The sequence below is a fragment of the Populus nigra genome, chromosome 18 (genome assembly GCF_951802175.1).
Source record: "Populus nigra chromosome 18, ddPopNigr1.1, whole genome shotgun sequence".
Taxonomy (NCBI): domain Eukaryota; kingdom Viridiplantae; phylum Streptophyta; class Magnoliopsida; order Malpighiales; family Salicaceae; genus Populus; species Populus nigra.
This window is the reverse complement of record NC_084869.1, coordinates 330,080-355,858: the sequence shown is the minus strand read 5'-3', so window position 1 is coordinate 355,858 and position 25,779 is coordinate 330,080. Positions and strand designations below refer to the sequence as shown.

The 25,779-nt window shown below is 34.7% G+C and overlaps 4 protein-coding genes and 1 non-coding gene across 7 annotated transcripts; 4 read left to right on the top strand and 1 right to left on the bottom strand.

Moving 5' to 3' along the window:
• Positions 1-815: 815 nt before the first annotated feature.
• On the top strand, positions 816-5,122 carry LOC133678248 (uncharacterized calcium-binding protein At1g02270-like). Of its 2 annotated transcripts, XM_062100512.1 has the most exons (10): positions 816-1,225; positions 1,314-1,389; positions 1,487-1,592; positions 2,133-2,353; positions 2,456-2,532; positions 2,652-2,760; positions 2,872-2,997; positions 3,530-3,640; positions 3,749-3,856; positions 4,258-5,122. In XM_062100512.1, exons 3-10 carry the CDS (start codon positions 1,520-1,522, stop codon positions 4,486-4,488), a joined length of 1,056 nt encoding a protein of 351 aa, XP_061956496.1. In that variant the 5' UTR covers positions 816-1,225; positions 1,314-1,389; positions 1,487-1,519; the 3' UTR covers positions 4,489-5,122. The 2 variants fall into 2 exon arrangements, with proteins under 2 accessions (XP_061956496.1, XP_061956495.1); XM_062100511.1 differs by having other exon boundaries at positions 816-1,389.
• A 5,284-nt stretch (positions 5,123-10,406) lies between these two features.
• Positions 10,407-13,633, top strand: LOC133678537 (NAC domain-containing protein 91-like). The gene is made up of 6 exons (XM_062100879.1): positions 10,407-10,745; positions 10,854-11,131; positions 11,628-11,888; positions 12,000-12,380; positions 12,520-12,945; positions 13,032-13,633. The coding sequence occupies exons 1-6, from the start codon at positions 10,574-10,576 to the stop codon at positions 13,338-13,340; spliced, it is 1,827 nt and encodes a 608-aa protein (XP_061956863.1). The 5' UTR covers positions 10,407-10,573; the 3' UTR covers positions 13,341-13,633.
• Positions 13,634-13,760: 127 nt separating this feature from the next.
• On the top strand, positions 13,761-17,963 carry LOC133678538 (IAA-amino acid hydrolase ILR1-like 3). Of its 2 annotated transcripts, XR_009835987.1 has the most exons (6): positions 13,761-14,636; positions 14,726-14,851; positions 15,253-15,567; positions 15,890-16,018; positions 16,395-17,042; positions 17,227-17,963. XR_009835987.1 is itself a non-coding variant. In XM_062100880.1 (5 exons), the coding sequence occupies exons 1-5, from the start codon at positions 14,292-14,294 to the stop codon at positions 16,776-16,778; spliced, it is 1,299 nt and encodes a 432-aa protein (XP_061956864.1). In that variant the 5' UTR covers positions 13,761-14,291; the 3' UTR covers positions 16,779-17,225. The 2 variants fall into 2 exon arrangements, 1 of the variants encoding a protein (XP_061956864.1); XM_062100880.1 differs by lacking the exon at positions 17,227-17,963 and having other exon boundaries at positions 16,395-17,225.
• Positions 13,995-14,079, bottom strand: TRNAM-CAU (transfer RNA methionine (anticodon CAU)). The gene is given in 2 exon segments: positions 13,995-14,030; positions 14,042-14,079. It is a non-coding gene; the product is annotated as a tRNA-Met (tRNA).
• Positions 17,964-21,556: 3,593 nt separating the features above from the next.
• On the top strand, positions 21,557-23,630 carry LOC133678323 (heavy metal-associated isoprenylated plant protein 9-like). The gene is made up of 6 exons (XM_062100615.1): positions 21,557-21,818; positions 21,935-21,993; positions 22,106-22,295; positions 22,408-22,580; positions 22,693-22,783; positions 23,093-23,630. The coding sequence occupies exons 2-6, from the start codon at positions 21,973-21,975 to the stop codon at positions 23,551-23,553; spliced, it is 936 nt and encodes a 311-aa protein (XP_061956599.1). The 5' UTR covers positions 21,557-21,818; positions 21,935-21,972; the 3' UTR covers positions 23,554-23,630.
• Positions 23,631-25,779: the final 2,149 nt, after the last annotated feature.

Genomic DNA, 25,779 nt, shown 5'->3' with positions numbered 1-25,779 from the left:
TATTCAATATTCTTACATGATGATGTATTTATAAGTAATTTTTAAATTATAAAATACCTTATTTTCAAGTCAATTTACAACTTACAAGAATAGTTCATTAATTAAATTAGGATGCCTTAATAAAATTATGGTCTAAGTTTTGCCTCCCATAAACGTAAGAATCTCTCTTCTTCCATCGTTATGAGCTGCCGATCAAATTCATAGATTTCATTTCAACCAACATATACATCGACTTGATTATGCACTTGTTTGATATTCGACTGACTTGCACTTGAGAGTAAAGTTATGAACCCAACTTCCTAATTATCATAATAACAATAATAATAAACATGAGAGGTTATTCTAGTGATTAAGGAAATATATTCATTTTTTAACTTTTTAGATTCAAATTTTAAGAATATTGCACAAGTAAATTTATTAATATGTACTCCGGATTTATAAGAAGAATGCACAATTAAAATCATTTGAATATATATTTTATTATCAAATAAAAAAATAAAAACAAACTTATATATCACTATGCACCGTTTGCCATTACGATCTAATTATATTTTTTAATATTTTTAATTTTTTAAGAATTTTAAATTAATGTTTTTTAATTGTTTTAATATAATGATATTAAAAATTAAAAAATATATTATTTTAATATATTTTTTAAAAAATTAATTCTCAAATAGACTATAAAGCAAAAACTAAGCTATAATAGGCATATTGATTGCAATAAACTTTTTTAGGCAACGGTTAATTAAATTAAGTCATAACCATATTGCATTGCAGTGACTATATAAAGCGTAGACCTCGCACAAGAATGAAGACTCAAGTGAATGAGGTTGCCTTTCTTTAGTCGCAACGCACCACCATTTTCACAATATTCTTGCTATTCTTCTTGTTGTTGTTGTTGGTGGTGGTGGTGGTGTTGCTATTGCCTTCCTCCTTTGATTGGCTGCTTCAAAACGGTCTCCATTACTGCCACCACAACCTTTTCCGTCAAAACTAGCTTCCCCTCCTCCCCTGCCACCACCCCACTTGTCATCTCTTCTTATTTCTTTCTGTTGTGGTGCATCAGAATTTGATGATTTGTTTTGAAATTTGAATACAAGAAAGGTTAGAGAGAGAGAAAAAATGAGAAGGGAAAGGAGATCAAGAAGGATATCAAGAATAGGGAGTTATGCAATATCATCATCAATGTCAATGAGAGATCATCGGCAACAACCTTGTATAACTTGTACAACGTTTAACATTCTTGCACCTATCTATAAACGTCTTAACATTAACAATGATAAGGATCAGAATTCACGTGAAAGTGATTACAGGGCCTATTGGCTTGTCAGAAACCAGAGGATTTTGGATTCCTTGTTGCGTGAAAGATCTTCCATAATTTGTCTTCAGGTTCTTCTCTCTCTCTCTGCCTCTGTCTTTGTCTCTGTCCCTTTATGGTTTTGGTGATTGTTTGGATTTGTTTGTTGATTGTTTCAAATTGGTGTAGGAATTTTGGTTGGGAAATGAAGAGTTGGTCAACATGTATGAGAAGAGATTAGGTGATGCAGGCTATCTCAATTTCAAGCTTGCACGAACCAACAACCGTGGTGATGGTTGGTACCTACCTTTCTTCTTCATTTCTCATCTTGGAATTTTCTCTGGAATCCCTTTTGTTTATACATTTAAAATTTGATTTTTTTTAATGAATTCTGTTATTTCATAGTTTACCATTTTGTGCAAAGATCGAAACTTTTATACAATTTTTGGATCATGTTGGACTTCCTGTAATCAGACATTATAGGCCATGTTCCAGGAGTTTGCTAATTTAATCTGCATTTGATGTTTCTTGTTTCATCAATTGTCCCATCACTATTGCCTAGTGGTTTAATATCTCGAATTTGGACAAAATATGGAAGAAATCTTCCAAATTTGACCAATTCCTTTGCTTCCTGTTCTCTTTCACTATCTTCAGGAGAATTCTTCCATGTTTTCAAAAATAGGAATAAAGAGCTTTAAGTTTTGTTGGAGGTTGGGGATTTTTGTTGAGGAAATAAACTGGTCTTAGATACAAATGAATTGCAGAAGAAACAATGAGCAAAATTTTCTTTTGTTGAATCCTTTCGAACATACTGTGTCATTGTATGATATCCCAGGCCTACTGATCGCTGTGCTCAAGGACTATTTCAGAGTTATTAACCATAGGGAATTGTTGTTCAATGATTGCGGGGATCGAGTTGCTCAGTTGTTACATGTTGAATTAGCTGCTCCTTGTTCACCATGCCGGAACAATGACACTCGCCAAGAAATTCTCATTGTCAATACCCACTTGTTATTTCCTCATGATTCAAGTTTGTCTCTTGTGAGATTGAATCAGGTAAGTACATTTTTCCACCGAGTTTTTCTCTTTACTATCTTCTTCACAAGTAACTTCTCACTATCCTTGGTTTTGGCCTGTGTTCTATGATTGCAACAACAGGTCTACAAAATCCTGCAGTATGTGGAATCTTATCAGAAAGAAAACAAGCTTAGCCCAACGCCTATTATGCTTTGCGGGTAATTACATGATCACATGACACATGTCATAAAGAAACTACTCCCACTTGGTAGATTCTATGCCCTTCACACAATCACACTCATTGTATTCCTTAACCTTTACTTTGTACTTTCTGCAGTGACTGGAATGGGAGCAAACGGGGGCATGTTTACAAGTTCCTCAGGTCACAAGGCTTTGTATCATCATATGATACTGCTCATCAGTACACTGATGCAGATGCTCACAAGGTCCTTATTTTCATGTTCAAACTAGTAACAATTTATTTTCTTCGGTAGAAATCACTTTGTTGGTTACATCCGATGCATAAATTTCTCATTCCTTTCATGTGTTGTGCTCAGTGGGTTAGCCACCTTAATCATCGTGGAAATATTTGTGGCGTGGATTTTATATGGCTTCTTAATCCCAATAGATACCGCAAGCTACTAAAAACAAGTTGGAGTGAAGCAGTATTTGGCATGTTCAAGGTCAGATTTTTATTCTTAAACATTAACCTGGAATTCTCTGTTTGCATGTTCTTAACACTTCAACGATCTCACTCTGTTTATTGTTGGGCTTCATTTGTACATTTCTTTGTTATCTACACCTCCTCTAACTCAATTGATGGTCACTTAATAATATCAGCATAAGGCTGGACAGTGTAAATAAAAAATTAGCAAGCCAGCTTATCTTGTGGATGTCATCTAGTTAATGTTTCTTCTTTGAAGAGACATCCCATAATGACCTAAAATCTGTGCCACTTCACAGCAAGAAGGACGCCAACTTTCTGTCAACTAAGGCATTTGTAATTTCTCATCTCTTCTGCAACTTCCAGTTACTTCTTAATGTCCCATAGAAACTGTTGCTAAGCTGGTTGTTTTGGAGTGAACCCGTACATTTTTTTTGTGTTTTGCGTTGGTTTTGTAAAGTCAGGGACATGGAATTTAAAAATAGAATTTGATCAGCCTTGGGAGAACAATTCTTGAGTTTCTATCTCTGAAATAGAATTTTCCATTTCAGTATCTGCTACGGAGAGCTTCCCTGACAGAAGAAGATGCCTTTGCCTTTCTAAAGGCTGATAGTGATAGTGACTGCATTACCTACTCAGGCTTCTGTGAAGCTCTTCAACAGGTAAGATAAGTGGAAGCTATATTATCTCCTATCAATGCGGTTGCTTAGTAAGATGTTTTTATTCATTTCCTTGACAACTCATACATAACAATGTTCTAAATATTGCAGCTTAACTTAACCGGCCACTGTTATGGACTCAGCGACGAAGAAACAAAGGATTTGTGGGTGCAGGCAGACATTGATGGGAATGGTGTTCTTGATTATAAAGAATTTCAGGTAACCAACTAAAAAGTGAATGTCGCATTAGCTGTAATTTACGAAAGCATCAGGATACTCTGATTACCACACCAATTTTTCACAATGCAACTGCCTTTTTAGCAAGCTGTGGTAGCACCAGGATTGGCAATCCAGGTTGCTTGAGCTCAAATTAAAATACTTTCTGCAATCCACAAATCAGTTGTACTTTTGCCAACATTTGTTTATGTTTTTAACCAGATGAAAGGCTTCCATGTATTTGCTGATCTTTACGTCAAAATGTGTATATCTGCTACATGGCTTGCTGTCATATCTGTTTTATCATATTGGTTTCAGAAAAGAAAGCAATTCGACATATGTTAATACCTGTTAAAAAGTGTTCTAAACTATGATGTTCACATTGTGGGATTTTGGAATTACAGCAGCGAATTTGGAATCCTACATGGTCAGAGGAGAAAGATAATGAAATCCAAGACGATAATCTTAAGGGTAGAGAAGAGCAAACAATTGGTTTCAGTGTGGAGAATGCTGTTCTCTTCCCTCCTGAAGTAGAGAAAGGAATGTGGCCTGAGAACTACTCTCTTTCAGATCATGCCCGACTAACGGTGGTGTTCTCACCAATAAGAATGCCATGCTCACAATTGATATCATGACAGTCCTTGAAAGCAAACTAGGCACAAGACTTCAGAACAGAATGAACGAGCACAGCATGAGGGGCCGCAAACAGGTTGTCACGAGAGGGTTGCTAAAACAGGCACAAGAATTATCCAGTGAGAGGCTTTGAATTCTCTTTCAGTTTTTTTCTCCAAATGTAATAGAGTAGCCTTTAGAATGTCAAAGTTGAGAGGGTGACATGTTGCAGCAAACTCTCCAATGGACTTGCTTTTGAATATTCAAGGACTCCTGTTGGGAACCGATGGACTGGATTCGCTGTGCCAGTCTCCTTGTTGGATTCCAGGTTGTGCTTCATCTGTTTGCTCCTTGACAATGAAATAGGAACAAGGTGAAGAAGTGAATAAACGAAAGAGAGCATCTGTGGAAATTTACTCTTGTGGATAGAAGTAGACAGGCATCACCTTTTGTAGCTTTTGGTGAGGGCAACAGCAGAGTGCTTCAAGCATTTTGGCCGTATTTAGGATGTAGGCATAAAAGAATCTTCTTATAATAGAGTTTTGCCCTGACTCTGTAATATGCTGTTATAAATACAAGTAGTGATAGTAATTCATCAAATTGTAGAGAAAAAAACCTCAGAATCTAATCCATATTTTTATCTGTTTTCCTTTATAATGCATCTCTCAGGCAACCATGGTTGAAAAAAAGTTGCCTTCAAACATTTTCATGTAGGTGAAGCCTCAATTTGGATTCATGGGCTAGGTTTGACTTGTCCTAAAGGCAGAGAGTCGAACGTTGGAACTCTGATCATCTGCTGGTTTTTAAGGTTGAGAGAGCGATCAGTACAAGAAACACTAGATTCCCTGATCTTGTCGATCTGTTATTTAGAAGCAGAGTATCTCTAGATTATCCAGAGAGATTCAATGGAGCTATAGAAAAAGCTTGGGATGTCACGTTAATGCATGGCGGGTGTCAAGTATAGCTGTGTCCGTCGCAACTGCACCCCCATGGACCCTACTTGCCTACACGCACCAATGGAACCCACTAGTATATGTGGCCACGTATGGTACAGATGGGACAATCGCACGTGACCCTTTACTGTGTTAAACGATGGGTTGTCACTCTTGATCTTCCCAAACAAACAAGTTACACTTACCTTAGCTTCATTTATTAAAGCCGGCATGGAGGGAAACTTGGGTGGATTGACTTTACTCGTCAGATTAAAATCTATTTTAATATTTTTTTAAAAAAAGTAGATGATATTGTCTTCATTAACACGATAATTCAAGTTAATTAGTAAAATTCATGATGAAGTCTAAGACCGGATTTAATAACTTTAACATTCAATAAGCAGTTCACTTAATTATAGGTAAATATAAAAATTATTGTGAAAACAACCCTAAAATCTCAAACTAATTGACAAGTAGAGATCAGACATAAAATAATATGCACATTAACCACACAAGAGCACACAAAAAAATTATGTGATTTAGCAACTTAGACATATTCCACGAGCAAGATGATAAGAGAAATTTACAATGAGAAAATAAAAAATTACAAGATATCATACAAAATTGTTTTCTCACCCAAAATCTCAAAGTAACCCAAAACTCATATTTTCTCACTACTTTTTAGTTACTTAAATGTAGAGAATGTAGACACTTACAAATAAATCTTAACTCTAAAATATAATAATTTTAGGCTTTTATATATGGATTAAGTATATGAGTATTTTTTTTTTATTTGGGCCCATAATTTAAGACAACCCCAATAAATATTCACCTTTGTTTAAATTGAGCCGACATACAAAACTTGAACTCCTCTTTAATCATCCCCACCAAGCATCTTTTAAGCACTACACAAACCAATCAAGTTTAAGCAATATTTAAAATTAATTGCAAGATGGATTGTCAACATATTAGCAAGGTTCTCAATTGAATTTCTCAAAATAATCTTTAATGGATATACCTTATTTATTTCATCTAGAGAGTATATAACTCATGCTTTAAATACAATTGGTTTGTTAGTGATTTAATCATGTAAAGAGTTTTCAACTTTATTCAAAATCCAATAAGTATAGTTTCATCGGTAATCTTTTTCAAAATCTCATTAGATAAACAAAATTAAATAGCACTATATGCCCATTCCATAAGATCTTTCTCTTCATCATTCATTCCCTTAAATAAAAATTGTTGAACTAACAAAGAACACATCTTAATAATCCATAGATTGAAGTCGTTGTTACCATTAAAATTTTCTACATCAAACTTCATAGCTGTTGTACTTTTGTTGCCATTATAAAAGTCAACTAATATCCAAGCAAGCTTTGATATAATTTGATTGTAAAAACAACTATTAAATCTTATATATAAAAAAGATAATAAGCATATTAGTGCACAAGAAATTTACATAGTTTGGAAATTTAGGCTCACTCCACATGCTAGATAATTAAAGAAACTCACTATGAGAAAATAAAAAATTATAAAGTGCCACATAAAATTGTTATCTCATTATAGATTCCAAAATACCCAAAATTCATATTTCTCAATTTTTTCTAGCCACAAAACTGTAGAGAATATAGGTATTTTTTTAAAAAAATCTTAACCTAAAATGTAATTTACATATGTATTTTTTTAATTTAAATAAAAAACCCCAACAAAAGTGAATTTTGGAGGAATCACAAAGTTTCAAAAATAGAACCCATCTACCTCACATGGCCAACAAGATTATAGAGCCTCACAACCTAACCTTTTTTTCCAAAGAGGATTGAGACTGCGAAATTGATTACTATTTTCTATAAAGCTAGGATCAAACTTTTTGACTCTTGTGGCCGCTTCATGAATCACGTAATTTAATTGCCTTTTGAAAGTTCCGTACAAAAACAAAAGATAAGATGTAAAGATTTCAGGCTTCAATGACATATAATGCAGGAGGACTTGTGAAAAAAAAAACTGAAAAAACTGAAAAGGAGCGACCCCCCGAACTATCTAAGTATCGCTCCTGCCTCAAAGGGAGGATGAGAAGTATAAAACTATCCCCAACTTTTGGCACAATTTCCAGCACCAAAAATTAAGAAGTCTGGTGAACAGAATTATTATTTTAGGGTTCCAAGCGGGTCACGTCCTACTTTTTCCTTTTCTTCTTCTTCTTCTTCTTCTTTAATTATGAAAAATAAAAAGGTATATCCATGTAGGGGCATGCATGCAAAGGTTAAAAAGAGAACAGGGAAAGGTATGCTTTCAGAACTCCACTACCTCATCATCAACTTTTTTATCAAGGAATAATCAAGGATGTGCAAAGCCCTAATTAATCCGAGAGATCATCGCTTTCAAATACGAGAAAAATAAATAAATAAAAGCATCGTATTATATAATATTCCAGCAAGCATATATAGCAACAAATTGAGTGCCAATACACACACGTACATATATACAATTTGCAACAAAGAGAATAGGCATTTCACCCTTGTCTTGGATGGAAATTTTATATTTGGAAATGTTGAGAGACTTGGCATTTGCATCATCTTCAATGATGTTTGGAGTGATGGATTAATTTTACTTTGATTTGAGGCTTTTAGATTTTATAAAGCAAAAGCAGCTGTGGGCTAGAGAGGTCCCAGCAAGAGTACCTATCCATCCCAAATGCTGTGTCTTTTTCTAAAGCATCCTAGTCTCTTTAAGGTTCAATCACCAACAATATCTCACTATAAAGTTCGTATTATCTCATCAAGATTCTTGTATGCTTGTCTCTGTTTTTTTTCAAAAAAAAGTTTTTTCATTGAAAAAATTTGAATCAGAGCTCCAAACAGACACTAGATTCAATTCAATGATGTCCAAGCTTTCACACACTGCACAAATTTCTTGGGGTCCAAGCTCACTGGAATGGAGGATGGGGAGGAGAGAAACTAGGAAAATGAAATCCTGTACAGGAAAATCAATCAGTAGTAATCTTGAGAGTTGAGATATATTAGAAGATTTACTTTCCTCGCTATGGTAGCTTGACAAAAAAGCGAGGATTAACACTTTGTTAATAATATAAATGGATTTGATTTTTAAATTATTGGAAAATTTTCAAACTTTTTTTAATAGATTTTTCAGTTCAGACATCAATAATTGTATAAGGTTTCGTTTGTCTTTGTGCATCTATTAATATGTTTTTTTAATATTACAAGTACTAAAACGGTATAGTTTTTGCAAATAATTGTCATGAAGAATGAAAGTTGTGCCTCTTCTAGATAAAAGGATGGTTCTCGTTAATTAAAATACTAGTATTACCTAACCTAAATAATTTTGAAGAGTAAAAAACCAAAACCAAAACCATAGCTATAAAACTCTAACTAATTTTGTGGGTTAATTTAGTAGCAGAATAATATTTGAGATGAAAAAATAATATAAAAAAAAATCTCAAAGTCTTAGAAGTTAAAAATCCAAGTAAATCTATTGGACCTGATTAACCCAGGTTTGACTTGATCTTAGCTCATTTATTTTTTTATTTTTTTAAAAACTAAAATAATATTTTTTTAATATTTTTTTTGAAGTAAAATAAGTTGATTCCCTTAACTTATGTGAGGCGAATGTTGTATTGAATTGACCCAATATTAGGTTTTAAAACCAGTGTACAAAACTAGAAATACAGCCCAAATAAATACATAAATAATATAAGGAAAGTGTTGGGAAATGACTATAGGATAGATGAAGATTAATTGTTAAAACAAAGTGTAAAGGCGATAGATTTGATAACTGAGTTTACTCACTCATCATCATGCATGAATGGTCAAACATCCATCACTATCCTCTTTTGAGAAACCCACTTCACCTCCCCCACGTTGTCTGCTCTTTTGGTACAGTTAAAACTACAAACTAAACCCTAAAAAAAAATAGGAAAATAATTAAATATATACACACGAAAAAGAAAAAGGAAAAGGAAAAGGAAAAGGAAAAGGAAAGGGAAATCCTAGGATTCCTTCCAAGGACATTTCATCCATGTGGTGGTGGAGCATGATTGCTCTGCTCTCTATAACATCTTCATGTTTGTCCATTTAATTAAAAAAGAAAGAAAAAAAAGAAGGTTCTCTAGTCCTCCAAAATATATATACATGTAAAATAAAATATAAAATTAATGCACAAGATAGGTTTTCAAATTATTTTTTCGTTTTATCTTAATTAGGTTGTCAATATAGTAATGAATTGATAAACAGAATCTTGGCTCGGTTTAAAAGGTGTTTGTGAGTGTAATAATTATTATTTTTTAAAGTAATATTTATTTGAAAATATATTAAAATAATATTATTTTTAAAAAAATTTAAACAAAAAAATATTAAATTTTTCTGCAGCACGGTTAAAAACAGCCTCTTAATGAAATATTCCCATGAAACTCATATGATTTTTCTTTTCTCGTAAAATATTAGTGAATTGTCTAATATTAAACTCAAATGAGAGACCAAAAAGAGAAACATTAAACCTTTGTATTTTTTTTTAAAAAAAACTATGGGTTGAAAAAGTTTTCCTTTTACCAATTGAATCAAATCCTAATGAATTCACTATTTTTTTAATATTCTCTCAAATTGACTTGAAAAACATTAAAAAATAAATAAATAAAAAGCCCGCGTGACCCTGTGGGAGGAGGTTAGGGATGATGTTTCATGGCACCTTCTTCTTCCTCCTTTTCTATCATCTCCTTTCAAACCATCTCTCTTTCCATATTTACCCACGTCAGACGCGTAGACCCCACCGTATTACAACATCACACGTGTCAAGATAGCATTCACTAGACAGCGTAAGGCCCCTCTTAATCTGAATTACCACCCTCCAACTCACATTCCCTTTCCCTATCCTACCCCTACCACATCCCCATCCCCTGGTATTTATGGTAAATAAGGACACGACCATGGGTAAACAATTAAGAGAAATCCCATACGCGGAATATCCGAGGGTGTCGTGTTTTATTTTTATTATTTATTTAAACGCGTCGGGATGGGTTACAAGAAGAGGCCTTCACTTTCTCTGTAGTTTCCTTCAAATGTCATTAATGGAGCCCTTAAAATATCTTCAAGACTGAATCTTTTATCCTCTATTCGTCTTCTCCTCTTTGTAAATTGGGTGTAGGGTTTATTTTTCTTTGAAAACCATGGCTGTTTTCTCTTTGAACTTGAATTCACTGCCCTTAGGCTTTAGATTCAGACCATCAGATGAAGAACTAGTTAATTACTACTTAAGACAAAAAATCAATGGAAAAGATGATAAAGTTAGAGTTATTCGTGAAATTGATGTCTGCAAATGGGAACCTTGGGACTTACCAGGTACATAAATGCATGCATAAATACTACAAAGGGTGAAAAATCCTTCCTTTTTGTGTCTTTTGAATTAAATCTCGAAAAATTGTTTGTTTTGTTCCGTTGTTGTTGTAGGCTTGTCGATAATAAAGAACAAGGATCCAGAGTGGTTTTTTTTCTGTCCATTAGACAGGAAGTATCCAAATGGATCGAGGCAGAATAGAGCAACAAATGCTGGGTATTGGAAGGCAACTGGCAAGGATAGGAAGATAAAGTCTGGAAATAGATTGATTGGAATGAAGAAGACTCTAGTATTTTATACTGGACGTGCTCCTAAGGGGAAGAGGACTAATTGGGTTATGCATGAGTATCGTGCTACTGAAGAGGAGCTTGATGGAACTAAGCCTGGCCAGGTAAAATAAGTTTTTGGTTACTGGTTTTATGTTTTTGTTGTGAAGTTTAGAGCTTTGATGTTTTCCATTGATTGAATTGTCTCATTTGTTGCTTACATGTTTGTAGGTTCGACAGCTTGTGTGCTTTGTCAATTTGGAAAATAATGGTCGTTTTTGATAGTGTTGTTTTCTTTTTTTTTTAGTTATTATGGTTGCTCCATTTCTATTGGGACAGTTGTTTTGGATAGTTTCATGCAATGTAGGGTGCATTAGGGTGCTTTGTTGTTTGTTTGTTTGATTGATTGATTTCTTTTGCTGCCTAAACCGCAGCATCCATGATTGATTGACGCCATTGGGTGCTTAAAAATTTAGAAATAAATGGCTATGGCACTTTATTTTTGGTCTGTTTGCAAATGATGCTCATTACATAAGATGTTTTAAACCCTCTGTGCTTGCTTGGTATCTATATAGCTATTAGTTCGATTTTGATAACTTTGGACAATGTTATGCAATGCAGAATGCCTTTGTTCTTTGTCGTTTGTTTAAGAAACAAGATGAGAGCATTGAGAGTCCGAACTGTGATGAAGCTGAAGCTACTGTTTCGTCTCCTACCACCGCTCAATCGTCTCCAGAAGTTACACAATCTGATCAACCACTGACTGAGGCATCTCCGGCAAATACAACAACCTCTGAGGTTGTAGCGCCAGTTGAATTTCCAAGCCGCAGCGTTGGTGTTTCTGAAGGAGTAGATCAAACTGCTGATTTACCAGCTTCTGAGGTGAGATGGAAGACAATTATTAATGTGTACAGCATGACCTTTTCAGTGTAAGAGAAATGCAATCTGCAAGTAATTAATTAATTTTGCTTCTTTTTTTAATGCATTTTGTAGGAGGAGCTACAGCTGGAAGAAGCCTTAAATTGGTTATTTGACTCCCCACCACAGGCTCTAGATTACGAGCTTTTTCCACCAGTCCATGAGCAGGTCCAAGAAGCAGTGGGATCTTCCTCCATGTTTAATCATAGCAACAACGATTTGAGCAGCAGTAACAGAGGGCTGCAATCTCATAATGTTGGAAATGAAACAGATGACTATACCTCTGAATTCATTGATTCCATACTTAAGCAGCCAGATGAACTCTTTTATGAGGTGCCTAGCTTTCAGAGCAATTCATCATTTCCAAGTGAGAGCCTTTTTAGGGGCAGCTTGCTCCGTGTTGTTGAGGACAATGTATCTTACAGTGGCTCGGATGTTGACATGGAACCAATTAGGGTGAGTGGAAACTGCCACACTACTTCTGCATATCACATTGTCTTGCACATTCTGGGACTCGTTTAAATTTCATTATCTTGTTTTACAAATAAATTTATGCCCTTTAGAAATTTAACCATGCACTTCCATCTCATTACAGATTGAACAAGGGTTTCAGGGTGCTGTCTTTCCTGAGGGGAACATTGACGAGAAGCCTTCTTCAACTCTGCTTTATGATAGTAATGTGCATCAGCAGCCGATCTATCTGGGTTCATTACAAAATGGATCTTACGCCCTGCAAAGTGTAGCATCAATTTCTGCCACAGACCAGCTCAATACTCTCAACAAACCAAGCAACAGTACGAATGAAGTTGGTGGTAGTGACACTAATTGGAATGGAATAAGGACCAGGGTTCACAATCCACGAAATCGACAATTTGGCAGGAATTTCAATACACAAGGTGATGCACCAAGAAGATTGCGTCTGCAGTGTAAGCTCCAAGTCCAACCAATTCAGTTCAGCACAAAGTCAGAAGATTTTAACTCTGGAGAAGGAGAACTTGAATACGAGTGTATTGTGACAAAGGTGAGAAGTCTGTACAATGATGCTGAATAAAAAGCCTAATGTTTACCTAAATATGTATTTGAGTATAGTTGAATTACCACGTGCAGGAGATCAAAGTTAGTGAAACTAATGCCATGGATGAAGACAGTTATACTAATGCCATGGATGAACAGCTGAAACCTACCCTTGTCAAAGTTAGTGAAACCATTAAATTTTCTGAAGAACTGATACCTAACAATGGAACAGCCGTGAAGAATAATCGTTCTATGCTCAGCAAGGTTTCATTTATGTTCTCGAAGGCTTCTTCTGCATGTGATTCCATCTGGTCGATTACCATGTTTAGGGTAGCTGTTTTAGCAGTTTTGTTTGCAGTCTCAGTGAGCAGATGTAGATACTTTTTTCTCGATACCGCTTAGGGACCTTTTCTCTGTTCAGTTTTCCCGGTTTAGTTTTTCTTTTTTTCGGGGTGGGTTTACTAATTAAGCTTATGGGATAGATTTTGTAGGCCACTATTGATGTATATTATCTCAAGTAGTCAGTTAACTTACTATATGTTCAGACCGAGTCCTATCTGTTTATATTCGACATTTTACCAGTTCAAGCTTTTTTGTACATCTTGTTTATAGAGGCTTAATTTCATGCCTATGTTGGCATATTTCTGTATAAAAATCTTTGGTGCTTGAATATTTATGGAATTATTGTGTGGATAGTTTGTTTCTCTTGATCAAATTCTACCAATTGCCAACTCCAGCAGTTGATGTTTTGCATGATCATTCGTTGTGCAAATCACCTCCACCCTACTTTCTGCTTTACTTTCTTGGTGCCTCGGCATTCCCAAACAAGCCAAAGTCCAAGACTTGCAGGTCTGGAGTCGAAGGCAGTCCACTAAGCTTAGGGAGACATGACTTTCTATTTGTCTGTTGGTATGTGAGAGGACATAGGGTAACCCTAAAGAGAACACAGGAAATGTCATTAGTTATTTACGGAAAGCAAATTACTTGTAATGCTGTGCTAAGAAGAGGGGCAACATTGTCAGGTGAGGACTAGAATTTCGGAACAAAAATAAATAATGGGGTGAGAGAGGCTCGAACTCTCGACCTCAGGATCGCTCTTTAGCTATGAGACCTACGCGCTAGCCAACTGCGCCACCACCCCATGTTGTTCCCTTTGCAGAAAACAAATTCCAGATACTGAAACATACTAATGAAAGACTAATGATCTACAAAGTTTGTCATTTTCAATCTTCTTAGTCATTTGCCGACAACTCCCTCACTTGAATCTTCTTGTTGTAGTTCATTAATCCTGTACGTTGCGAAACTTGTTTTTATCACTTTGAGAATTGAATTACAGTAGAACTAGCAATAAAGATGGGAACTTTTTTGTATTTGATACTATTCCAAGTCCTTCTTTCAGTACTTGTATGTTTTGATTCGTCTCAGTCCACTTTCGATCGGCAAACCTATAGAGAACATCTTCTAAGCTCATCCCAACGAGACAAGGACTGGTTAATAACCATTAGAAGACAAATTCATGAGAATCCAGAACTCAGATTTGAGGAACACAATACCAGTGCTCTTATTAGAAGTGAACTTGATAAACTTGCTATTTCTTACACATACCCACTTGCCAAAACTGGGATTGTTGCTCAAATTGGCTCTGGTTCACCTCCTGTTGTTGCTCTTCGTGCTGACATGGATGCACTTCCCCTGCAAGTAATGTGCTTCGTAGTCCTTTTTTTTGGTTTAAAGATTGGAACTTTCTGTTTTATTGGTTTTGATTGTGTTTTGTTTATGGTTTGTAGGAGCTTGTGGAGTGGGAGCATAAGAGTAAAGTTGATGGAAAAATGCATGGATGTGGTCATGATGCTCATACCACTATGCTCCTTGGTGCTGCTAAGTTGCTTAATGAAAGGAAACATCTGCTTAAGGTAGGTTAGTTAGTCTTTTGTTTCTTTGTGAAGTTGGGGTTTTTAGAGGGCTGTGTGTGTTTTTAATCCTTCTAATGGTGATGAAGACGACTTCCTGATCATGTCTGATTTTGTATGTTAAGATTGTAATTTGTTTCTAGCATGGACGGAAATTGTCTTCTTATGTTAATGATGTTAGAAGTGGATAATTATTTTGACTGGCATCAGACTAAGAAGTAATTGTAGAAAGATTAGTCGCTTGTCCAATCATTCAGTGGTTGCAATGGATGCCTTTAGAGTTCTGCTTTTTATTTTTTTGATGTTTCAGTTTATATGCCCATGTACGCTCTGTGTTTCTTTCTTTCTTTTGGTCATCTTGTAAATTTAAATATATAATGATGATACTTTGGTTGGTTATAAAGGGAACGGTGAGACTTCTTTTCCAACCTGCTGAGGAGGGAGGTGCTGGTGCATCACATATGATAAAAGATGGTGCCCTTGGTGATGCTGAAGCCATATTCGGGATGCACGTTAATTACAAGATACCCACTGGAACCATAGCATCCTTGTCAGGGCCAGTCTTTGCTGCAGCATCCCGCTTTCAAGTAAAAATAGAAGGCAGAGGTGGGCATGCTGCAGTACCCCATAATACTGTGGATCCACTACTTGCTGCATCATTTGCAATTTTGGCATTGCAACAGCTCATCTCTAGAGAACTGGATCCCCTCCAGAGTCAGGTATGCCCTTGTTATACATCTGCACTAGTAGATTTCTTTTTTTTCCATATGTTGATAATCACTTCGACCAAGGTACTTTCTGACTTTGCAGGAACCTAGATGAACCGATAAAAGAACAGAGGATTCCTCCGATTAGCTCCCATTGACATATTCATAAATTTTATTCTCCCCCTCCTCTTTATCCTTTTTTGTCCATCTAACTTATTTAAAACAATTTGAAGACTTCAGAACCATTGGATATATATATATAATTTTCGACATTATGAAAGAGAAGTGAAACATTTATTGTGTCTTACAACTGGTGCTTTGTTTTTGGCTGAAGGTTCTATCTATTACGTATGTCAGAGGAGGGACTACCTTGAATGTAATTCCACCATATTTTGAATTTGGGGGCACCCTGAGGAGTCTTACGACTGAGAGCTTACATCAACTCCAGCGGAGGTTGAAAGAGGTAAGGGGCATCAATTAACCTCTTCACTTTGAATTTGACGGAACGAATCATACAAAGTGCATGTTGGCATATGTTTATCTTGCTATAAAAATATGTATAAAACAGAATTGCATATTCTTCTTTCTCAACCCAGTTAAATACTTTCAATAAAGGTCCTCCAAACTCCTAAGTTCATGCCTTGCTGTCCTAAATGATAGTCTTTAGAGGTAGTAGGATTTTTTAATTATCCGCACAAGTTTTCATTCTCTGTGTTGGGCTCTACCATCTTGAATTTGATTATTCATAACCTAGGTTACTAACCACCGACTGAATGATAGAATCTGTGAAGTAGCTAATGAAAAGTAAATCATGCTCGTATAATTACAACTGCTTGTAGGTTGTTGAAGGCCAGGCAGCTGTCCACAGATGTCATGCGCACGTAGACATGTATGAAAAGGAAGATGTTCCCCTATATCCTGCTACCGTGAATGATGAAAAATTGAATTTGCATGTTGAGACGGTTAGTAGACTTCTTTTTAATCCAGAGAATTTCAAGATGGGTCAGAAGGTGATGGCAGCTGAGGACTTTTCCTTCTATCAAGAAGTGATTCCTGGAGTCATGCTCGATATTGGAATTAGAAATGAAAACGTGGGTGCAATTCACTCCCTACACTCACCTTACTTCTTTCTTGATGAGGACGTTCTTTCAATTGGGACAGCATTGCACACTGCCCTGGCAGAGATTTATCTGAATGAGCATCAACAATTTGCAGCACAGTAGAGAATAAGACATCATAAGAGCATGGAAGATCATGAATAAGTTAATAGTGGTCCATGCTATAAAGTCTCTATATGTAGTGGCAGGATATGTAAAAATCAGGGGAAAAAAAGAAGAAGTAATGAAACTCTTGATTCTAGATCACCATCCAGTTCTGGTTAATGCAATCACCTCTTTCTGAAGAAGATTCTGGTGAGCAACCTGGATACGGGTGCAGCTATTTTGTTCTGCAGAAGTGCCAAAAGCTGCTTCAAGCTCCCTGTCCAGGTAAATGATTATGTTGCCAAAATCCTATGCGAACTTCGGTTGCCCCTCGACCTATTTTACCAAGGGATGTCCTTCCCAGAGCTACATTTGCTTGCACTCTTTTCCTGAAAGATTGAGCAATATTAATTATTCCAAACACTAATGAAGATTTCATGGTATATAATATAACAAAAGATTTCTGCAGATCCAAATCAACTTCACAAACGTGCCTTGTATTTTGTTTGCATTCTTTGCATCCGGACAGGTATTATTTATGATCATACATGCATTTGATGAGGTCATTGTGAATGGTATTCCATGGCTGTAGAGGGCTGAAAAGATGATAGAAGCAGAGTTTGGGCAGCTACAAGACTTGCAAAACAAGTTTCTTTATGGGTTCAGGACTCTTTGGACTATTTGGAGATAAAAAGAGTAGAAGTGGCAATGGACTGCTGTAAAAGCTACTCCATTTTAGGTTGGATGGGATGCCTATTTTTAATAACTAGCATTGGACAAATTCTTGAAGTGACACGTGCTTGGGACTCTATGGTATCAATGAAGATTCACATCCAGAATAGAAGGCTCCGACGGTGGGCAGGGTATTCAATGAATGTTATGCTGGCGAGAGGGCTGGGAATATGGCACAGGGTTTATCTAGTATGATCTGCTATAACCTTGTCACGGAAGAGGCCATGTTTGCTGCACAATTTGAGTTCAGGATGCCTTTCTGCAAAATGAAATGTATCTTTAAAGTGAGAGGCTTGTGAAGACATCCCAATGGAGCATAGAGGAAAGCAGGCAAGGTCAATACACCTAATTTAGAAGTTAGCACTAATAAATGAACATCAACATGAAGGTTAGATGTAGTTCAGGTTCCTTGAGGGTCCTAATGAATGAACATCAACATGAAAAAAAAATTCATGAAGGTTACAATTGCTACAATGATCGTCACAACGACTCACCGGGAAAAAAAAAAATACAATCATAAGGTGCCTAAGTTGCGCTGGCTCGACCTTTCTTTCTAATTCATTAAGCCAAAATATATTAAAGAATCAATTGAGAGGGTTAGTAGACTTCTTTTTAATCTAGAGAATTTCAAGATGGGCAAGAAGGTCCAACCGAACCCCATACAAGCCAACCACGCCTTGTATTTATCCAGCTGAACCTCTTCTTATTGGCTCAACAAATCCCTAGCTAGCCTAACCAAAAGTAAGAGGGCGAAAGAAAGGCCGATGATGGTCTAACCGAGGGTGGCCCCGTCGGAGACAAAAAGGGAAGAAAAAGAAAAATACACCGCTCGTAATCATGCATGCTCGCCTGGATTCTCAAAATGACAACCAAACGCCATTCCTTAATGTGGGCGCCAACCTAATCTCTGGTGCAAGTCACCCTAACCCTGTCGTTACCACTGTGTCATTCCCCAGTACAGGTGAATGTTTTAATTAATTAACCAATTAGTTTTAATTAAAGTCTGCTATAAACAACCATGCATTGATGCTCTCTCAATCTCAATAATTTCTTCAGCTTTTTGTTCTTGGCATCAAGTGAATGTTTCACTAGTAAAAGTCACATGATTCTCAAAGGACGATTTTGTAGCCATATTAAAAGAAAGAAGAATGACGAATCATGTTTGTAAAGTGGGGTTATCATCATGTTCTCGATCATCACTTAATTTTGTTTCTTTATAATATCAATATGTTAATAGCGAGATTAATTAATGATTGTACTAATCCATGAATATTATACTAATGACAAACAATGCCACATGCCTTAGTTTTGGAAGATTCCAACAAATAATATATATACCAGGTTTATAGAGATCTTCATCTTATAAATAGAATTAACCTCTTGTATATCTCTCTCTATAGATAAAAATTAAAAAAAATTAAATACATTGATAAACACTATTCAATTCAGGATTTAGATTTTTGAATTATGATCTATTTTTATATATAAGTCATGTCACTTAATTTTAATTTCTCATTTTTAGTGCTTATTTGAAAATATGGTAAAAATTGTTTTTCGAATAATTTTTCGATTTGAAATTTAAAATAATTTTTTTTTTTAAAATTTTTTTTAATATCAGTATATTAAAACGAACAAAAAAATAATATAAAGTTAAAAAATTTCAAAAAATTTCAGTTTTATTTTTAAATTACGATCCGGCCGCAATTACAAACACTACAAATATGAGATATATTCTGCAACTCACACATACCGTGTCTCAACAAGTCCATTTACGTGAAGATGATAGCAAAGTAAATGCAATCATGAATAACACAATCTTGTGAAATTAGGTACTTGCAACAAAGGTAATGAGTAATTGAGCATATGATTCCTAAATTAGGATCTCTTAATTAATCAGCCATCCCATGATAAAGTTCTGAATGATTACGATCTTCTCATGTTTAATCACTTTCTTTGTTCTTAAAGTAGTGTAAATTAATCAAATCACAGCCTCTTAATCACCTTATCTATTTGAACAACAAATAATTGTCAGCCATGCACATAATCTCTACCTTTACTGATTAAAAACATTAGAGCAATCAATTTTAGTCAAACTAAATTCTCCATGGGCATGCTTCTTTTTGGCTGGACTCTCAAACTTTGCACCAGAATATTGATAATTTGTTGGTCGGTGAAATTCGTTTGTCTGTGAGATTTTAGACTGAATTTCTTAAACATTTCAATGTAGGGACTTGAATTTGGATGCCGAGTCATGTACACGTATCTCCCAAAGCAAGCTGGGCCACTTCTTTCTGCATTGGTGCAAAATTTCCATCTTTTCTTTTTGTTGAACCAAAAGGCTGGTTGGCTCTGGTTTTGATGGAAAGGTAAAAGATGCCAAATCAATCCCACTCCGGCTAGGAGATTAACGTTCATATTTGTGGAAACCATTGCCGCATCAATCTGGTGTTAGAGATGAGGAAAATGACAGTGGTAAAAACCATAAAAGCTTTTCTTTTTAGGGCTTAAAACAACATGCAAAAAAAGCAAGAAACAGGGAAACGGAGAAAAGGGTTAGCAGTGTTAGGGGCGGCAAGCAGACCATGTCCATGTGATATATCAACTTTAGTGAATTTCCTTCATATTTGTTAATTAACGTCTTAATTTGCACGCAGAACTGATCACATTTCCGCATCCCCACGTTTCATCCATCTCCACTTTATATGAGAATGGGGAAAAACCCACCTTGCTTAAACCCTAATGTGCAGAGAAAGTTCTTTCTGATTGTTGTATGAGGGCACTTTATGAAGAAATTATGTGCTATAGGATTGTCAATTATACGCTATCCAATATTGTTTAGGCGCAAGGTATACGTACTGATGAATTAATAGAGTACGTACTCGCGATCGTATTAACTTGTTTGATTAATAGAAAGAATCTTTATCATATAAATTCATAAAATTGTTAGACATTGTAATTCAGAAGCATCATCCAGCTACTAATATAATTAATTTCCTATTATATGATAACTTTGAATTTCATTGCTGAAATTAATTTCATATACTTTTAGCTTAATTGAATTTGAATGATTTCTTTTGTATTAAAGTAAATGGTTTTTCTTTTTTTATTGCTTGAATAAATCATTTAGTGACTTCAGTAACTTTGACACATGAAACTATAATTAATTATATAGATAAAAATTTATAAAATATATTTGGTTATTGTTTGTTGGGACATAGAACACATGATTGCTCTATACTTAAGGAAAAGAATTCATTCTAGAATTATTTTTAAAATAAATTTATTTTTATGTTTTTGTTTTCATAAAAACTATCTCAACCTAATAGTTTAAACTGTATAAGATTTTAAAATATGATTATATTATTCTTTAACACACCCCTTAAAATTAAAGTTTTTTGATCTTGAAACTTATATAGTCTCACATTATCTTGTGCTTAATTTTTATCAAATAAATGAAAATGATGATATTCGAACTCATGATCAGTTAGTCATTAAAACTGATTTGATACCATGTTAAAGAACTATCTCAACCTAATAACTTAAATTATTAGATAAATTTCAAGATATTATTTATATTATTATCTGAAAACCAATTAATAAAAATATTTCTGATTTTAATATTTCACCTATCTTTATCCTTTTTGAACATTTCTATCATGTCTTATCTCAAGGTGACATTTTTACCTAGATTCATGAATTGATTCTCGCTATGCAATAAACAATTTGACTGAAAGAAAATGTTCATAACTATTCACACGTTAGTTTGAGAAGAGACAAACTAATCCATTAATTACCACTAATCGCTTGCATGATTAATTGTAAATCTAACTAGAAATTAAATCAAATTGGAGATAAGTTTCTACACGAGATCCAAAATGAGCTAGACACAGAGAAACCAGGAATCCAGGTTGTTCTCCCTACATTGCACATACAATTGACACATCATCACTTTGTCAAGAAAGCTACAGAGATGACTTATCACATCAGTCGGTGGTGTTGGAAGTATGTGTCATCCTTTTCAATGTCTTGCTTTGCTCTCTTTTCCACCTCTCTCTCTCTCTCTCTCTCTCTCTCTCTCTCCCCCTTGGCCTAACCACTTCATCTCCCCTTAATTTCTCCATAAATTTGCCTACTTCACTGCTTCCCCCCTTCCTCTTATGCATGATTACTTTGGAGGTTGAAAAGAATTCAGAAAGAAACCATATTATAATCAAGCTTTAGTTTCTTTGTGCATGTAGTAGTGGCATTCCATGTGCCTTGGAATCACATTTCTATACTTTGTGTTATTAAACCCCCACCGTCCATTAATATCCTCGCTCACTCCTATACGTACGCAAATAAACTGTGATTGCTAGTCTTTATTATCTAGGCCTCCCACTGCATGTCTCTCCCTCCCATTTTCTAGTTTTCTACTTGTATTAATTAGCTCATCACTTCATTTTCAGCAAGGTCAATAATATAAGCTTGCTTCTTATTAGTGAAAATGGGTGAAGAAGCTAAGCAGGTAAGTAATCATTGAATGGTTTTGCTTGCATGGTTTTTGTTATCTTGGGTTTTGGCAAACTTTTGGGCTTGCATTTCGTTCAATGTGATGATGTTTGATTAATTGTTGATAGGAACAAGCCAAGGCAGAGGCTAAGCCAGAGGAGAAGAAGAAAGAAAATGCAGAGGAGAAGAAAGAAGAGAAACCAGCAGAGGAAGAAAAGAAGGAAGAACCAAAGCCACCATCTCCATTTGTCTTGTTTGTGGACTTGCATTGTGTGGGATGTGCCAAGAAGATTGAGAGGTCCATCATGAAGATTAGAGGTCTCTATATCTCTCTCTCACACGTTAACTAGTAAAGGAACAAAAAATAGAAAATTAAGTTAAGAAACTAGAAATTAATTAATGAATTCAAACACATTTTCATTAACTGCAGGTGTGGAGGCGGTTGCGATGGATATGGCACAAAACCAAGTGACTATAAAGGGAATAGTGGAACCTCAAGCTGTGTGTAATAAAATCATGAAGAAAACCAAAAGAAGAGCTAAAGTTTTGTCTCCATTGCCTGAAAATGAGGGTGAACCAATGCCCCAAGTTGTTACTTCACAGGTATTGGCGGCACCTAATTTTAATTTTAAACTCCAATAATAATAAGATAGTTGAGTGATTAAATACTAATTAGACATTGCTGTAATGTTAAAAATTATGCTGATAATTTCAGGTAAGTGGATTAACAACTGTGGAGCTTCATATCAACATGCACTGTGAAGCATGTGCAGAGCAACTAAAGAAAAAGATTCTCAAAATGAGAGGTAATTAAATTAATTAATTTGTTCTCTTTCATTTGATACACATGTAAAAAAACTACCTAGCTAGGCTCAAGATCTCTGTTTACTTTCTTTTTTCAGAAATTAAGAACATGGCTGCACATAATTTTTGAGGGTAGAGTCAGCTTGAACATGATTCACATGCTAATTTTTATGAAATTTGGCATGGACAAGGTCCACACAGGATCGCACTTCGAATGAATTCGGTCTGGGTTTGATATAGACATGATTAATGGACTGTGTTGGTCTGATGATTTTCCTTAATTACAAGTGTTTGATTTCTATTGATTACAGGAGTGCAAACAGCAGTGACAGATTTTAGCAGCAGCAAAGTCACAGTGACTGGGACAATGGAGGCAAACAAACTAGTTGAATATGTTTATATACGCACCAAAAAGCAGGCCAGGATAGTGCCACAACCTGAGCCTGAACCTGAACCAGCGAAGGAAGAGGAGAAAAAAGAAGAAGAGAAACCAGCAGAAGAAGCAAAACCAGCTGAAGAGAAAAAAGAAGAGAAGAAAGAAGAGGAAAAACCAGCAGAAGAGGGTGGTGGTGGTGGTGAAAACCCTGAAAAAAATGAGAAGAAGGAAGATGAAGGGAAGAAGGAAGGAGTAGAAAATATAGACATCATCAACGTTGATGAGGAAAACATGAAGAGAATGATGCATTATTACCACCCACTGTATGTGATAGAGAGAATACCACCTCCTCAGTTATTCAGTGATGAGAATCCCAATGCATGTTGCATCTCATGATCTTCTAATAATATTGATAATCAAACTCTTTTATGGCTCTGACGAGGTTAAATTAACGATCGAGAATGTTTAAATTCTTCTTTTTTCTTTCAAAACTCAGTTGGCAGCTACAATATATTTCTACCAAGTAATTCTTTTAAGCAATGTTCTTTCAAGTCGTATTATAGATTAACTAAGATTAAATTCTCTTATTAAATGGTCAAATCTCTCTTAGCAAACGATATTAAGTTCCTTCATTAATATTCTTGTGCTAACTCTATTTACTGTTAGAATTTGAAGATAAGATTAATTATAGATGATCTGACTTTTACTCCTAAGAAGTCTTTAATTATCCCCTAAATATAGAACATTCTAGATTTACCAATCGTTATGAGTTCACAAAATTAAAAACAAAAAAAAAACTGCTTGAGGGATCATTCGAATATTAATTAAGTAATTTAAAAATAAATAATTTCTAATCAATAAATATAACCCGGATCCTTTTCTACACAACACATGCTACTAAAATCACCAATTATTCAATACTGAAAGATGTAGTTCAACTGATTAGATTCTAAGTTTATTTTCTAGAAATTATTAGTTTGATTATCACAAATCTCAAAGTTACTGGAGACTTATATAACCATTAATTTCAGAGCTCGTGCGATTAGTAGAGGTGTACGCAAACTGGCCCAAACCAACACTAATATAAAAAAATCACCAATTATGCACCATAATATTTAAATATTTTGTATAAAATTCAAACACAGTAATTATTAAATTTAATAATCTATGTAACTATTTGATATATAAAATATATTGCCACCACTGTTTATGAAATTTTACAACTAGCATGAGTGACTTTAGCTAGAACAGAAATCAATTTACCTTTTAACTTTAACTGTTTATCCAAAAGAGCAGCCATCTTCGTAAGGTTTTGATGCCGTTCTTCATCAAGAAAGACATTTAACTTCCTGTTCACAAAAGGAAGGTCACACCAAGAGATGGTAGAAGGCTGCCAAACTATATACGTTTGTGGATATCACATGTTAAAAGATCAATACCATAAAAAATTGATTTAAGTTAGAGATTCTTTAGGAGAGGTAGGGTTTTTCACATGGTGGGTTAACCACACGATCGATTCTGTACATGAGATCTGAGTCATCGTGAATAAGCCAAGAGAATTAGCATTAACGGGCTGCAAACTACTATAACCTGACATTGAATGGCGGTGGTGATGCCATCACACTTCCAGTTAACATATCTTTTTTGTTTTTATACACAAAGGTTTTTTTTTATAAACCCATATTTAACAAACTAAAAACCCCTGAAAAAATCAATTTTCTTTTCTGGCTGGTTCAAGAAAAGGACTTAATTTACCTTGAAATCAACCAAGAAAAGAACTCTAACTACTTTGAGTTCACTTTAGAATAAGAGCTGGCACAAATATATTTTAGATTATATTTTTTTTACATGTATAAAATTTTTCTAAAAACTCATTATATTTTTATTGATATTAATGTTAATGTTAATTTTATGTAAGAGATAATGTATAAAAGTCTTTAAATAGCTCATCATATTTTTATCAATATTAATACATATGTCAAAAATATTTTTTATCGTTAATTATCATAATAATATTACGTTTTAACCCTTTTTCTTCATAAAAAATCCATAGATTATAAATAGATCATAAATCATTCAACCAAAAAAAGTTTGCAATTTTCATTCTCTACTGCATATTTATTTTAAGAATATTTGTCTATAATATTATTGTATTTTCTATCAAAAAATCATTAACTTAATTATTGAAGAGTCTCCAAATTCACTAAAAGAAATCTTTTACAGATATCAAGCACTCGTCTCTAGCTATCTTGGCCGGAGAGAATAAATTTAATTATCAAAACTAAAAAATTAATTAATTATTCAACATACAAATCTTATCTTCAAGTAATTTAAATTTTTTAAGATATCATTAATTATCATGGCCATGCCCAAATTCTTAGTATATCTATAAAGTGGATGCATGTTTGCCAATATCGATCGCTTAATGATTTGATATAATTTAAATTTAAACGCCCACTCAACATTGAAAGTTATTAGCCTATTAGTTCGGAGACAACAAGAAATTGTTGATTAAAGGTTGTTTAATTATAAAGTCATAAACTTATTAAGTCATCATGATTTTTTTTTAATTAAATTGCGAGAGAGTTATAAAGTCAAGAATTCTTAAGAAAACTAACACTG